At 36.7% G+C, this 14,629-nt stretch overlaps 2 protein-coding genes across 2 annotated transcripts; both read left to right on the top strand.

Annotated features, from left to right (window-relative positions):
- Positions 1 to 4,238: 4,238 nt before the first annotated feature.
- On the top strand, positions 4,239 to 5,931 carry LOC306984941 (urokinase plasminogen activator surface receptor-like). The gene is made up of 5 exons (XM_079586759.1): positions 4,239 to 4,357; positions 4,453 to 4,575; positions 4,780 to 4,920; positions 5,123 to 5,230; positions 5,368 to 5,931. Exons 1-5 carry the CDS (start codon positions 4,309 to 4,311, stop codon positions 5,559 to 5,561), a joined length of 615 nt encoding a protein of 204 aa, XP_079442885.1. The 5' UTR covers positions 4,239 to 4,308; the 3' UTR covers positions 5,562 to 5,931.
- A 6,625-nt stretch (positions 5,932 to 12,556) lies between these two features.
- On the top strand, positions 12,557 to 14,001 carry LOC306984721 (uncharacterized protein). The gene is made up of 5 exons (XM_079586322.1): positions 12,557 to 12,629; positions 12,721 to 12,840; positions 13,092 to 13,223; positions 13,392 to 13,493; positions 13,631 to 14,001. The coding sequence occupies exons 1-5, from the start codon at positions 12,581 to 12,583 to the stop codon at positions 13,879 to 13,881; spliced, it is 654 nt and encodes a 217-aa protein (XP_079442448.1). The 5' UTR covers positions 12,557 to 12,580; the 3' UTR covers positions 13,882 to 14,001.
- The last annotated feature ends 628 nt before the right edge of the window (positions 14,002 to 14,629 follow it).

Here is a 14,629-nt window from a genome sequence, read left to right as displayed (position 1 = left end):
GTTGAAAAACCATCATTGGCCTAGAAAGATAACTTTCTGGGAGTCAAGACTATAAAGGAGGAAGGATGCTCTCCCTTCACTGTCACACTCCAACGCTATCTCACGACCAATTCGTACGAATTTGTACGAGTGATTAAAGGTGGCTCACTCGTACGAATTTGTACGATTTGTCTAAACCCACGTGACGGTTGGATTTAGGGGCGGGGTCAGGGGTAGGTCATTCGTATGAATTCATACGATTTTGGCAAATCGTAAAATATGTACGATTTAGCAAAAAACGTACAAATTCGTACGAGTGAGGTCGTATGAATTGGTACGAATTAGCCACCTCGTAAAATTCGTACGAATTGCCGTGAGATCGGGTTGCACACTCTGCAGACACTATGTGTGACTGTACGACTGCTGGCCTTTTCTTGGTAGAAAATAAACCTCATCAAAGACAATTGGAAATGTTTGTCTCTTATTCAGTGACAGAATGTTGTTTGCCACCACACCTCCCTGAAGCTTCTGATGATGGAGGCGACGGTGAAATGTCTCAAATTCGGCCTTACTCGTAGCCCAGCCTCCCCCATAGTCATACCATGGACAAGGACATGGTCAACTAGAGTGGCTTGAATTTCATCCGAGACAGCTTGTCTTCTTGCCCTTCCCCTTACCTTTCCTCCTCCTATCCCTCCTCGACTTCTTTCTTCATGTCTTTCTGGATCTATTGTTCCAAAACTCAATAAACTGATTCGGGCCCTTTTATCTATCTATTGAAGGATCTGATTGATGTGTGTTAAATTTTGACTCTTAGTGTTTTCACCTGGGCAATTGTGTGCTAACTGAGCTAAAGCTGTGCTGACTTGAGTGAACAATACTGAATACTAGTGCTTTCTAAATGACCACATGGTGTAGGCAATGAGAAATGAAGGTATTTGTGTTTATAGTTTAGTGAAATGGGTGTGCTTTTTGATAAATGGCATTATGGTTTTGAAATTTTAGTTCAAAAGCCTGGTTATAGTGTTTAAGAAACCGAGAAAAACTGTAATTTTTATATTTACTTACGTAAGATATGTGTGTGACCATCATATGACAGTAATAGAGCACACACAAACCTTATTCAAATATGGAATTGTATTGGAATGGTAAAGAGTGTTGTACGTGACAGGAGGGCCTCCACTAAAGGATAAAATATGATGAACAAGTCTAAGAATGTTCCACGTATGGTTGAAAAACCATCATTGGCCTAGAAAGATAACAGTCTGGGAGTCAAGACTATAAAGGAGGAAGGATGCTCTCCCTTCACTGTCACACTCTGTAGCCACTCTGTGTGACTGTACGACTGCTGGCCTTTTCTTGCTAGAAAATAAACCTCATCAAAGACAATGGGAAATGTTTGCCTCTTATTCAGTGATATAATTTTGTTTGCCAGCACACCTCCCTGAAGCTTCTGATGATGGAGGCGATGGTGAAGTGTCTCAAATTTTGCCTTACTCATAGCCCAGCCTCCCTCATAGTCATACCATGGACAAGGACATGGTCAACTAGAGTGGCTTGAATTTCATCCGAGACAGCTTGTCTTCTTGCCCTTCCCCTTACCTTTCCTCCTCCTATCCCTCCTCGACTTCTTTCTTCATGTCTTTCTGGATCTATTGTTCCAAAACTCAATAAACTGATTCGGGCCCTTTTATCTATCTATTGAAGGATCTGATTGATGTGTGTTAAATTTTGACTCTTAGTGTTTTCACCTGGGCAATTGTGTGCTAACTGAGCTAAAGCTGTGCTGACTTGAGTGAACAATACTGAATACTAGTGCTTTCTAAATGACCACATGGTGTAGGCAATGAGAAATGAAGGGATTTGTGTTTATAGTTTAGTGAAATGGGTGTGCTTTTTGATAAATGGCATTATGGTTTTGAAATTTTAGTTCAAATGCCTGGTTATAGTGTTTAAGCAATCGAGAAAAACTGTAAAATAGTACACTTACAAGTTAGTACATGTTGACATTAGTATATACTTAGGCTACTACATAATGTAGGCCTATACTTAAAACTATACTTGAACATTAATAAGTATACTTCATAAAATGAACTTGAAGTATACTTCTTTTTCGTGAGGGCTGGCATTGAGACATTGGTAAATGAAACACACCTGAAGCGCTTTCTCAAGTTGAATGGGTTTTTTCGTCAGACAGTTGCTGGCTTGAATGAGCGCGCGCAGCGTGTAAAACCTGTAACGGCCCAGTTTACACGTCTAGCTCCTTTTACCAGGAACAAATGGACATAACCTGCAAATAGACATGAGTCATGACATTTTATCAGTGGTAAATGACGTGATTCATTCATGGTTATTTGACAGATTATATCTGATCCAGTCATTTTACCTCTTGAAATGTCTTTAAATAATTAGACAGTAACCTAGTTTTACACTTGCCAAAAAGTGTATTGACTCTTTAAAATGTATTTCAACAGGTCAAAAGGACTGAATGAGTTGTCAAATATAACCCTCATCAATGAAATACAGTAGGCTTATATTTAGGCAGAAAGAACAGTTCACTCAATAAGTGGAGGCTTTAAACCACTTTTTGGCAAGTGCAAAACTACATGTTACTGGTCTAATTTAGGATTAGATGACTGGATAAGATATAATCTGTCAAATATAATAACCATGAATGAAATCACGTCATTTCATGTCTATTTGTAGGTTATGTCCATTTGTTCCTGGTAAAAGGAGCTGGACGTGTAAACTGGGGCGATATAGGTTTAACATGCTGCGCGCGCTCAGTCAAGCCAGCAAATTTCCGACGAAAAAGCCCATTCAACTTAAGATTGCGCTTAATATGACGTTCCCACGAATTAATATCTCGTGGCAACAACATATTATCACGTTCCCACAAGTTTTGTTGTGGCCACGATAAAACTAAGTGAACCGAACATGTCCCCTCCCAAACTCGAAAAATTTGAATATCGTGCAAAAGTTCATTTATTTCAGTAATTCAACTTAAAAGGTGAAACTAATATATTATATAGACTCATTACATGCAAAGTGAGATATTTCAAGCATTTATTTGATTTATTTATTTGATTATCAAAATTATGTTATAATTATGATTTGTTATATTTTGTGTTAACCTAAAATAAGATGAATAAAGAAAAATAGTATATTTTACCTAATAGGCTCCAGCATCCCCGATCAGACAAGCTGCTTGGAAAATGCATGGATATTATATTTAATTTATATTATATATTTGGTTTTGAACCAGACAAGAAAAAAATCATATTCATATAATTTTCCTCAAGAGATAATTACTATTCACGCTAATTTGAGTCATATGTTTGAGATTTTGATGAAATGATGAAACTCCTGATGTGTTGAGACATTAAAGGCTTGTTCTCACTGTTCATGATTTCAGAGAAAATTAAAGTTAGGGTTCTGTTTAAACAGGTTTTTACATGTCCCATGATGTGTAGGTGATACTATGAATTGCTCTTATTGTTTTCCTTTAATGTTGCAACTATATGTTGAAACTCGAAAAATTTGAATATTGTGCAAAAGTTTTCATTTCAGTAATTTAACTTAAAAGGTGAAACTAATATATTATATAGACTCATTACATCCAAAGTGAGATATTTCAAGACTTTATTTGTTATAATTTTGATGATTATGGCTTACAGCTTATGAAAAGCCCAAATTCAAAATTTGAATATTGTGAAAAAGTTTTAATAGCTGTAAGCCATAATCATCAAAATGGTTTCTCAAAATAATATCACTGAATGTATACAGGTAATTCGTAAATTCGTAAATAAATAAATCTATATGTAAACTAAAGAATGTGTGATTTTCTTTCTTCTGCAGAACACAAGAATATAATATAAAGAATGTTTGGGTCTTGCATTTTGTGGACACACACACACACACACACACACACACACACACACACACACACACACACACACACACACACACACACACACACACACACACACACACACACACACACACACACACACACACAGTGGGATACAGGATCTACAGGTCTTCATAGAGGTTTTGAATGACATGAGGGTGAGTAAATAAAGATATAATCTTCCTTTTTTGGTCACCTATCACTTTAAGAAGGTTGGTTTAAGTAAACAGTAGGTCTATACATTGTATAGTTTCCATATTAATCCATAATGTGTCATTAACTGGCAAGTAAATGATGTAAGCTGCAGTTTGTTTGTTTCTTTTTTTTGTGTTCATTTTCTCATGAAGATCCTCCCCTTTTGATAAACTATAACATGGCACTGAAACAGACACTTTATTTCCTTCTCCTCCTGATCAAAGATGGATCTGCAACTCTCAGTTTTTCTTCTGTTCATTCTCTTCACTGCAGGTATGAAGACAAATAGTGTTTGTGATGTTCTTGATTATAAATACAGATCATTGATGACCTCTCTCTCTCTCACTGTCTCTGTTTTATTCCTAAAGGACACTCTCTCAACTGTTCTGTGTGCTCGAGTGAGACGGGTTCTTGTGTAGGTCAACAAACGGTTAAAACATGTCCCGCTGGATCTTCTCAGTGTGTGAGTTCAACAGCAGTGGTACAAGTTGGTAAGTCCAATATATTATTTACTTGTTTTTCCTGCAGAATAAAAAATTTCAGTCACAACATATACTCTACACAGATTTCTGATATTTAATTTGTTTTCTCTCAGATTGTTATGATTTGTTTTTAAAAATAGTTTAAAATGAAATAAATTTGTAAATACATTTTCCAGTTTAATCGTTCTTTCCTGTCTCATTCATATTCTTTAGGGGGCATTATTTCTACAACGCAGTTTAAAGATTGTGCTGCTTCTGCTGACTGTCAAAATTTCTCCTATAATTTCGGCAATGAAAGGGTGTCTACTTCCTGCTGTGACACAGACAAGTGTAACGCTCAAGATGCTCCTCCAGGTATTTGTATTGTACTTCAGTGATCATGTGCAAATAACTTCTGTAAAGTCAACACTCTTTTTACTTCCAAATGACATTCAATCAGAAAATAAAAATCAGAGTGTGTTTTGTCTGTGGTGAACTGAATGGAGCCGCTAAAGGAGTGTTGTTGCTGTAGATATTTTGTACATAAAATAAAATAATATTTGTTTTTCCTCTTTAGATCCCGTCCTAACTGGAAAGAAATGTTTCTCTTGTGAAGGAAATATCTGCTCAAACACAGTGAAATGTTCAGGGACTGAAGATCGCTGCATTACAATAACAGCAACAGGTGAGAATCTGGAAACGGAAGAAGATTAAAGTCATTATCTTATAAACTCTCTTAGGTTTAAATATTTGACACAGATCACATATATACCAATGTTCAGCTTAGACTAATTGAACCTTTGTTTTCTTTCTTTTCATCAGGGTCAGGGAGTTCTAATCAGTCAACTGTTGTAAAAGGCTGTGTGTCTAAATCAGTTTGTGACAGCACATCATTTAATCCTAATGTTGACGGCATCTCATGTTGTTCGGGGAACCTGTGTAACGGGGCTCAGAGTGTCACCCAGAGCGTCCTGTTCCTCTGCGGTTCTCTGCTCTCCTACTTCCTCATGCACTGAATACAGCAGATCTTCACATTCAACAATCAGACACGGTGCAGAATATATAGCTTGCATTCTCACTGTACTATATTTGCTTGTCTGGATGTTGTTCTTTCCGAGAATTCTGATGTGACAATTTATGAAATAAAAATACTACATCACTGTGTTCCTGGGGTCATATTTAATAAAGATTTGCTGTAAAGAAGTTCAAATATTATTTTATTTCTTACAAAAATGAATAAATCAACTTTATGTTCAGAAGAAAAATGTATGATAATTATTTCATTACTTTCCTCCCATAGTTTCTCTTTTTGTTCCCTTTACTTTTGCACTTTTCTTTCCTTTTATCATTATCATTATGTTCACAATGCAGGTGACAATAAAGTACAAAAACAGTAACTGTGTTGGTCTGTGTCTGCTTTGAATGAATGACTCAAAAGTACAAATAAAAATTCTACTTCTGATTAGGAAATTCCTGTGCAGTCCGCCTGGCTCTGATGTCATGCTGACGTATGTCAAAACACTCTCGCGATCGCAAGGCACTTGTGTCGGATTTTGCTCTCATGTTGCTCTCCACCATAGACAGTAACTTAGCTGTTTCTCAATAGGCTTGTTTGAGATGCGCCTTGCCTCGCCTGAAATGTATGCGAGAGTAGGCGGCTGCAGTGAGGGGAGGAGTGAAAAAAGTGCAGGCAAGCCGGACAGTTCTCTCTTCTCGCAGTGGATCAGACTCAAGGGTGTAATCCATCGGCCGGAAACTGAAGCTTTCCCTGGGGGCCGTCATTGGCTAGCGGACCCCCACCTGCTGTTAGCATTCCATTGACTACCATTCATTTTGGCGTCACTTTGACAGCGAATAACTTTACATCTGAGGCGTTTAAAGACTCCATTTGTCCATTATTTATCTCTAAAGAAACACGACAATGTATAAAATGCTCCATTATTTTGTATCTTACGTTATGGCCCCTTAGAAGCAGTTTTTGGAAAAATAGGCTAACGATTGCGTCATAACCACTCGACTCTCTGTCGCACAGTCGAGAAATTACCGTATAGACCGGCGGAGAAGCTCACAGGCAATCGGGGGGACGTGGAGACAAAGTCAATGGAGAAGCCCACAGAGAGTGATGAAGTTGCTCCTGCTGCTAGCTCATGGACAGCTAATACTCACGCTCTCCGTCTCTGCGAGATTCGGAAAGGAATGATTCAGATTTCTCTCGGCACAGCTACTAGAAGACTTACAGTTGTCAGACAGGCTCACGTCACATCTACGTCGTCAAGCTCAGTTTGAGTCTGCGCAGTTCGCCCAGTCATCAGGAAGAGAGTGCTTCTAATTGACTTCACTTTTCTCCATTGAAACCTATGGGGTCGCTGTGTCCTGTTTATATATTGTCTATGATCAGACTACTACAAGATCAAAAGGCGGATATCGCGGGATTCACTCTCGTGCACGGTGTTGCTAATAAACTGGATGTAATTTAAGTTCTGTTGCTTTTATAAGAAAATTTATATAATGAACAAGACACTCAAAGTTCTTTAATTACATACCAAATATTTTTAATAAATATGACAACAATCAAATAACCAATATACTGTAGAGATTGCACTGTCAGAGAGTTCGGGAATACTCGCACATAATTTATACAAATAAAAACACGAAATCAGAGTTTTAAATTCAAATGATGTTTTATAAACAAAGATCGGGAGAAGCACGTTCAGATAACCAATCCAATCTACTTGTCATCAAACAATTACATCTTCCCTAATCAGCATGACAAGAAGCATATATATCCACTCTGTCAACTCACCTAACATTCCTTGACAGTTTTCCAGCATCCCTCCACCACCCCGACTCCTCACTCTTGGCTCTTTCTTTTACAGCAGGAATACGGGGGAGTACTCTGGGTTCGGGCCGAATACCGAGCCCGGAGCCCTCTCCTCGGACAGCACGCCAAATACGCTTTTATTTCATCTGACTTATTTGTAAGTGTGAACTCGTGAAACATTTTAAAAGAGAACAATACATCACGGTTGTTTAAACCAAGTTGTTTCCCATCATGCTTTTAATCAGCGCAGTCGGACGAGAGCAACTGCGCGCGACTGCAGAATCCGACACGTGCGGTTTACGCCCGCGAGAGTTTTTTGACATTCGTCAGCATGACATCAGAGCAAGGCGGACCGCACTCGGACACATTTCTAACCGGCATGCATCTCGCACTGATCACCGGTGATCGGTTCTGCACAGATTTTGCTCATCTCAAACAAGGCTATTGTCAAGGAAGGATCCTCGGAAGCCGGAATTTCGAGGATGCTACGTCATCGACATCCGTCGAAGGACTGTTCCAATGTCGAGGATCCCCGCAATTTCAACCAAGGACTGAGTCCTTCGTTCGGAAAATTTAACATATACAGGAAAGGATGCATATGTGTATCCTTCGCGCTCCCAAATCACCCACAATCCTATGCGCGCAGTTTTGCTATCTTGTTAAAAAAAGTGGGACAATTTAAAAACCAAGTACAAGGTGGGAGAAAATTATGGAAATAATTGTTTATGCACATTTTAACCCTTTCGTGCGTGAATTATGATAACCTCAGTCAGGATTTTTTTCCTATGTGTTTTTGTAGATTTCGTTTTTGACGATGTGTTTCCTTAGCCTGGCTCTGCCCTCCTACGTACTTCCACTCAATTTTAATTTTCCTTCAGTACTAGGTCTGGGATTGTGGTGTATTCTTTGGTTTTCTGAAATCCAAATTTCACTGGTCCAATCAGCGAACAGAGGGAGTGGCTGAGAACGATGACGTTGATGTCGTGCGTTAGTTTGAGTTGTAGTAAAGTAATGGCAGCGGAGAAAGAAGCGAGCGATCACTGATCACTACACAGCATTTGCGGCAGATCCGAACCGAGCGCAGCGGCGTATTGTTAATGATTAGACCCAGCTTCGACAGTTGACTGAATACATCATCACTGTCCTTAGTGTCAAATATACATTTAGAATTTGTAATTGTTCCGTGAATTCTTAAATTCGAAGAACAAAACCTGCATCTCTCGTTGACAGACATCTTATTCTAAACGCAATCCTCTGATCATTCGGATACGTGTTTACGGCCGGTTCCGGTGCATGACATACGTCACGACCAAAACGTTAGCGATTGGTTATGGCAGATCCTGAGTGACTCTGGGCAGATCCAATAGTTTTAAACTTCAACAGAGTATCCGCCTACGAGGAAGTTAATGCTTGTCAATGGAGAGAGGCCAGACTTAAATTACATCCAGTTTATTAGCAACACCGTGTGTTATTTAGCAAATCCAAAAATAATGCGATCATTGAGATTCAAGAGTATTTTGATTTCTAACATTATTCTCTCTACAGACATTCACATTGACAGTCTGATGTTATAATTTATTTGCTTTTGGTGTACTGTGGAGTGGGTAAAACTGTTTTTAATGGCAGGCTAGCAGATACCGTTGACTCGCGCTAGCCTAGCACCGGCGAACTATGCAACTGGAAGGACTGGAAGAACATTTTTAAAAACTGTCTCCACTGTTAAATAACACCCAGGCTAACTTGGAAATGAGGTCCGAGTCCTTGACTTATACTGAGAGAAAAGTCCAAGTATATTTGGCCTGTACTTGTACTCAATCTTTTGATTGAGATATAGCCTACTTAAAATTAAGTATTCAAAGTATACTTGGCTTGTAGTTGAGTTAACCCTTTTGATCAAGTAGCCTATTAAATATTTATTAAAATATTGATATAAAACAGATATGTTTCCAATTCTGCGTATCTGGATTTTTTTGTGTAGACTAGTCCACTGGTAGTACATAGGAATTTACTTTAATTCTACTTTACTCTGAATTTTCCAGCTATCCATGTTTTCACTGTTATAGGGTAGGGGGCGCTATGACACATAGAATAGTAGAATCTCCGGATCAAAACACAGGAGAAGAAGAAGCTGAAACAAGTGATAGAAGATTGCTCACGCAAATGTAAAATAATGTGATCATCAAACATTAAACAGCGTGTAAATCAAAACTACTTAATGTTTCCAAATGAAATGAAGCGTAACACATGAAGAGAAAACGACTGTGAAGCTTTGGGGGTGTTGGACTCGATCTACTCCATCTGTGTTTTGATCATCGTTCTGAATCTGATCAAGTAGCCTATAGTCTTTGACAAAAATGTGATTTTCTCAACTCTTTAGTTTAAAATGTTGCCTTTCTTTGTGAAACTTACCAACATTCAAGTGTTGAAAAAAAAAAGGATGCATGAAGCTAATAATTATTATTTTTTAATTAAAGTACAGTTAAAGGTATTTCTCAAGTATAAAAAATAAAATTTGAACATAGTAGTAGGCCTACTGCAAGTGCAACAATAATATATAGTAAACTATAAGTATAATGTTAAGTTCACTTAAAGAAAACTTAAGTAAACTAGTAGTTTACTGAGAGTATACATAAGTGTACTTTCATAAACTAAAACTTTGCTACAAGTATTAAAATAGTACACTTAAAGGTTAGTACATGTTGACATTAGTATATACTTACTACATAATGTAGGCCTATACTTAAAACTATACTTTACATTACTTAAGTATACTTCATAAAATGAACTTGAAGTATACTTCTTTTTCGTGAGGGCTGGCATTGAGACATTGGTAAATGAAACACACCTGAAGCGCTTTCTCAAGTTGAATGGGTTTTTTCGTCAGACAGTTGCTGGCTTGAATGAGCGCGCGCAGCGTGTAAAACCTGTAACGGCCCAGTTTACACGTCTAGCTCCTTTTACCAGGAACAAATGGACATAACCTGCAAATAGACATGAGTCATGACATTTTGTCCGTGGTAAATGACGTGATTCATTCATGGTTATTTGACAGATTATAATCTTGATCCTCAAGATTTTACCTCTTGAAATGTATTTAAATAATTAGACAGTAACCTTTTACACTTGCCAAAAAGTGTATTGACTCTTTAAAATGTATTTCAACAGGTCAAAAGGACTGAAAGAGTTGTCAAATATAACCCTCATCAATGAAATCAAGTATATTTAGGCAGAAAGAACAGTTCACTCAATAAGTGGAGGCTTTAAACCACTTTTTGGCAAGTGTAAAACTACATGTTACTGGTCTAATTTAGGGTTAGATGACTGGATAAGATATAATCTGTTTAATATAATAACCATGAATGAAATCACGTCATTTCATGTCTATTCGTAGGTTATGGCCATTTGTTCCTGGACGTGTAAACTGGGGCGATAGATAGCCTATAGGTTCTACACGCTCCGCACACTCCCTTTGCGCGCTGGCTTTCGGCTAATTCAAGCCAGCAAATTTCCGACGAAAAAGCCCATTCAATTTAAGATTGAGCTTCAGGTGTCTTTCACTTACGTACCCATGTCTTAATGCCAGAGACCGCACTATATCTTTATATGACATTCCTAATTCAAAGTAAATTGTTGTTTCATCAGTCATCTCCATCTCCGAGTGCTGTGCAGTAGCCTAGGCCTGACCGGTGTGGTTCCCTAAACATAACTCATGGCCACGAGAAATAGATGTCGTTCTCTCAAAAGATGAAGTCGTGGCCAGCAGAAAAAGATACATGACATAATGATGTCGTTACCTCAACAAAATGATCTCGTGGCCTCGATTTATTATCACGTTCCCAGAAGTTTATATTGTGGCCACGATAAAACTAAGTGAACCGACCATGTACCCTCCCAAACTCGAAAAATTAGAATATCGTTCAAAAGTTCATTTATTTCCGTAATTCAACTTAAAAGGTGAAACAAGCCTTTAATGTCTCAACACATCAGGAGTTTCATCATCACAATCTCAAACACATGACTCAAATTAGCGTGAATAGTAATTATCTCTTGAGGAAAATTATATGAATATGATTTTTTTTGTCTGGTTCAAAACCAAATATATAATATAAATATCCATGCATTTTCAAAGCAGCTTGTCTGGAGCCTATATTAGGTAAAATATACTATTTTTTATAAATAAATATATATTTTAGGTTAACACACAAAAAAATAACTAATCATAATTATAACACAATTTTTTTATAATCATCAAAATTATAACAAATAAAGGCTTTACATATCTCACTTTGCATGTAATGAGTCTATATATTAGTTCTCACTGTTCATGATCTCATAGAAAATTAAAGTTATGGTTCTGTTTAAACAGGTTGTTACATGTCCCATGATGTGTAGGTGATACTATGAATTGCTCTTATGTTTCCTTTAATGTTGCAACTATAAACAGGTGAAACTCGAAAAATTTGAATATTGTGCAAAAGTGTTTCAGTAATTCAACTTAAAAGGTGAAACTTATATATTATATAGACTCATTACATCCAAAGTGAGATATTTCAAGCCTTTATTTGTTATAATTTTGATGATTATGGCTTACAGCTTATGAAAAGCCCAAATTCAAAATTTGAATATTGTGAAAAAGTTTTAATAGCTGTAAGCCATAATCATCAAAATTATAACAAATAAAGGCTTGAAATATCTCACTTTGGATGTAATGAGTCTATATAATATATAAGTTTCACCTTTTAAGTTAAATTATTGAAATAAAATAACTTTTACACGGTATTTACATTTTTCAGTTTCACCTGTTTATTTAAGTGAAAAGTTCACAGAACTAGTCTTGACCTGGTTTCTCTATAACTTTACATATCACTGAATGTATACAGGTAATACCTGGTAATACCACTTTTTTCAAAATATCTACTTTTGTGTTCCACATAAGAATGAAAGTCATAGAGGTTTTGAATGACACGAGGGTGAGTAAATAAAGACAATCTTCCTTTTTGGGTCAACTATCACTTTAAGAAGGTTGGTTTAAGTAAACTTATAGTAGGCCTATACATTAATAGTTTCCATATTAATCCATTATGTGTCATTAACTGGCATGTAAATGATGTAAGCTGAAGCTTTGTTAATTTTCTCATGAAGATCCTCCCCTTTTGATCCACTATAAAATGGCACTGAAACAGACACTTTATTTCCTTCTCCTCCTGATCAAAGATGGATCTGCAACTCTCAGTTTTTCTTCTGTTCATTCTCTTCACTGCAGGTATGAAGACAAATAGTGTTTGTGATGTTCTTGATTATAAATACAGATCATTGATGTCCTCTCTCTCACTGTCTCTGTTTTATTCCTAAAGGACACTCTTTCAACTGTTCTGTGTGCTCGAATCCGACGGGTTCTTGTGCAGGACAAACGGTTAAAACATGTCGCAGTGGATTTTCTCAGTGCACGAGTACAACATCAGTGTCACAAGTTGGTAAGTCCAATATGATTGAAATTTACTGTTATATTTGACTGATAGAGATGCTGCTATTATTTACTTGTTTTTCCGGTTTCACAACATAGGTTGTGCTCTATACTCTACATAGATTTCTGATATTTCTGATATTTAATTAGTTTTCTCTCAGATTGTTATGATTTGTATTTAAAAATAGTTTAAAATAAAATAAAGTTGTAAATACATTTTCCAGTTTAATCAGTCTTTCCTGTCCCATTCATATTCTTTAGGGGGCATTATTTCTACAGCGCAGTTTAAAGATTGTGCTGATACTTGTCGAAGTTTTTACTTAAATTTCGGCATTTTAAGGACGACTACTTCCTGCTGTGGCACAAACCTGTGTAACGCTCAAGATGCTCCAGGTATTTGTATTGTACTTCAATGATCATGTGCAAATAACTTCTGTAAAGTCAACACTCATTTTACTTCCAAATGACATTCAGCTTGTCTGTGGTGAACTGATTGAATGGAGCCGCTAAAGGAGTGTTTCATTAGATATTAATAAAATAATACTTGTTTTTCCTCTGTAGAACCCGTCCCAATTGGAAACAAATGTTACTATTGTGATGGAAAGAGCTGCTTGAACACACTGAGCTGTTTCGGGACTGAAGATCGCTGCATTACAGCAACAGGTGAGAATCTGGAAACGGAAGAAGATTAAAGTCATTATCTTATAAACTCTCTTATAGGTTTAAACATTTGACACAGATCATATATACCAATGTTAAGCTTAGACTAATTCAACCTTTGTTTTCTTTCTTTTCATCAGGGACTTTTGGAGATCAGCCTGTACAGTTAACTGTTGTAAAAGGCTGTGCGTCTAAATCAGCTTGTGACACCACAGCGTCAGTTAGAGATCTTGAAAGCTTCTCATGTTGTGTGGGGAACCTGTGTAACGGCGCTCAGAGTTTCCCCCAGACCACCCAGAGCACCCAGAGCTCTTCAGATTCTACAACGAGACACTGTACAGAATATATAGCTTGCATTCTCACTGTACTATATTTGCTTGTCTTGATGTGATTTATTTTTTTGCTGTGAAATTCTGAAAGAATTCTTTCTCAAATTCTGATGTGACAGTTTATGAAATAAAAATACTACATCACTGTGTTCCTGGGGTCATATTTAATAAAGATTTGCTGTAAAGAAGTTCAAATATGATTTTATTTCTTACAAAAATGAATAAATCAACGTTATGTTCAGAAGAAAAAAAATTATAATTATTTAATTACTTTCCTCCCATAGTTTCTCTTTTTGTTCCCTTTAATTATTTTGTACTTTTCTTTCCTTTTATCATTATCATTATGATTATGTTCACAATGCAGGTGACAATAAAGTACAAATAGCAATAAAGCTCTGAGAGAAATTGAATGACTCAAAAAAGTACAAATAAAAATTCTACTTCTGATTTGGAAATTCCCTAGACAAAGTTGTTGTTGTTGTTTTTTGGTATGAATATGTTAGCCTGAGGTTTAAGGTTATCTATAAACTAGTGCATTTAGAAGATATACTGTAAGCGTTCTGTAGTGACTAAATCAGACACATAATTATTCGTTACCTTTAACAAATAATCTTTAAAACCCACTCTGAGTAATAGTAACAAGTTGTGATTAATTAGTAATATTTCCACTTTGAGCAACATTTAAACATGCTATATAAAAATATCTGTGGGGTATTTTGTGCTAAAACTTCACACACACACACACACACACACACACACACAGTTTTTCATTTCTATCCTTGTGAGGACATTCCATAGGCGTAATGGTTT

The sequence above is a fragment of the Phoxinus phoxinus genome (genome assembly GCF_949152265.1).
Source record: "Phoxinus phoxinus genome assembly, chromosome: 17".
Classification (NCBI taxonomy): domain Eukaryota; kingdom Metazoa; phylum Chordata; class Actinopteri; order Cypriniformes; family Leuciscidae; genus Phoxinus; species Phoxinus phoxinus.
Note: the sequence above shows the minus strand (reverse complement) of the source record. Positions and strands in the feature narration are given on the sequence as shown.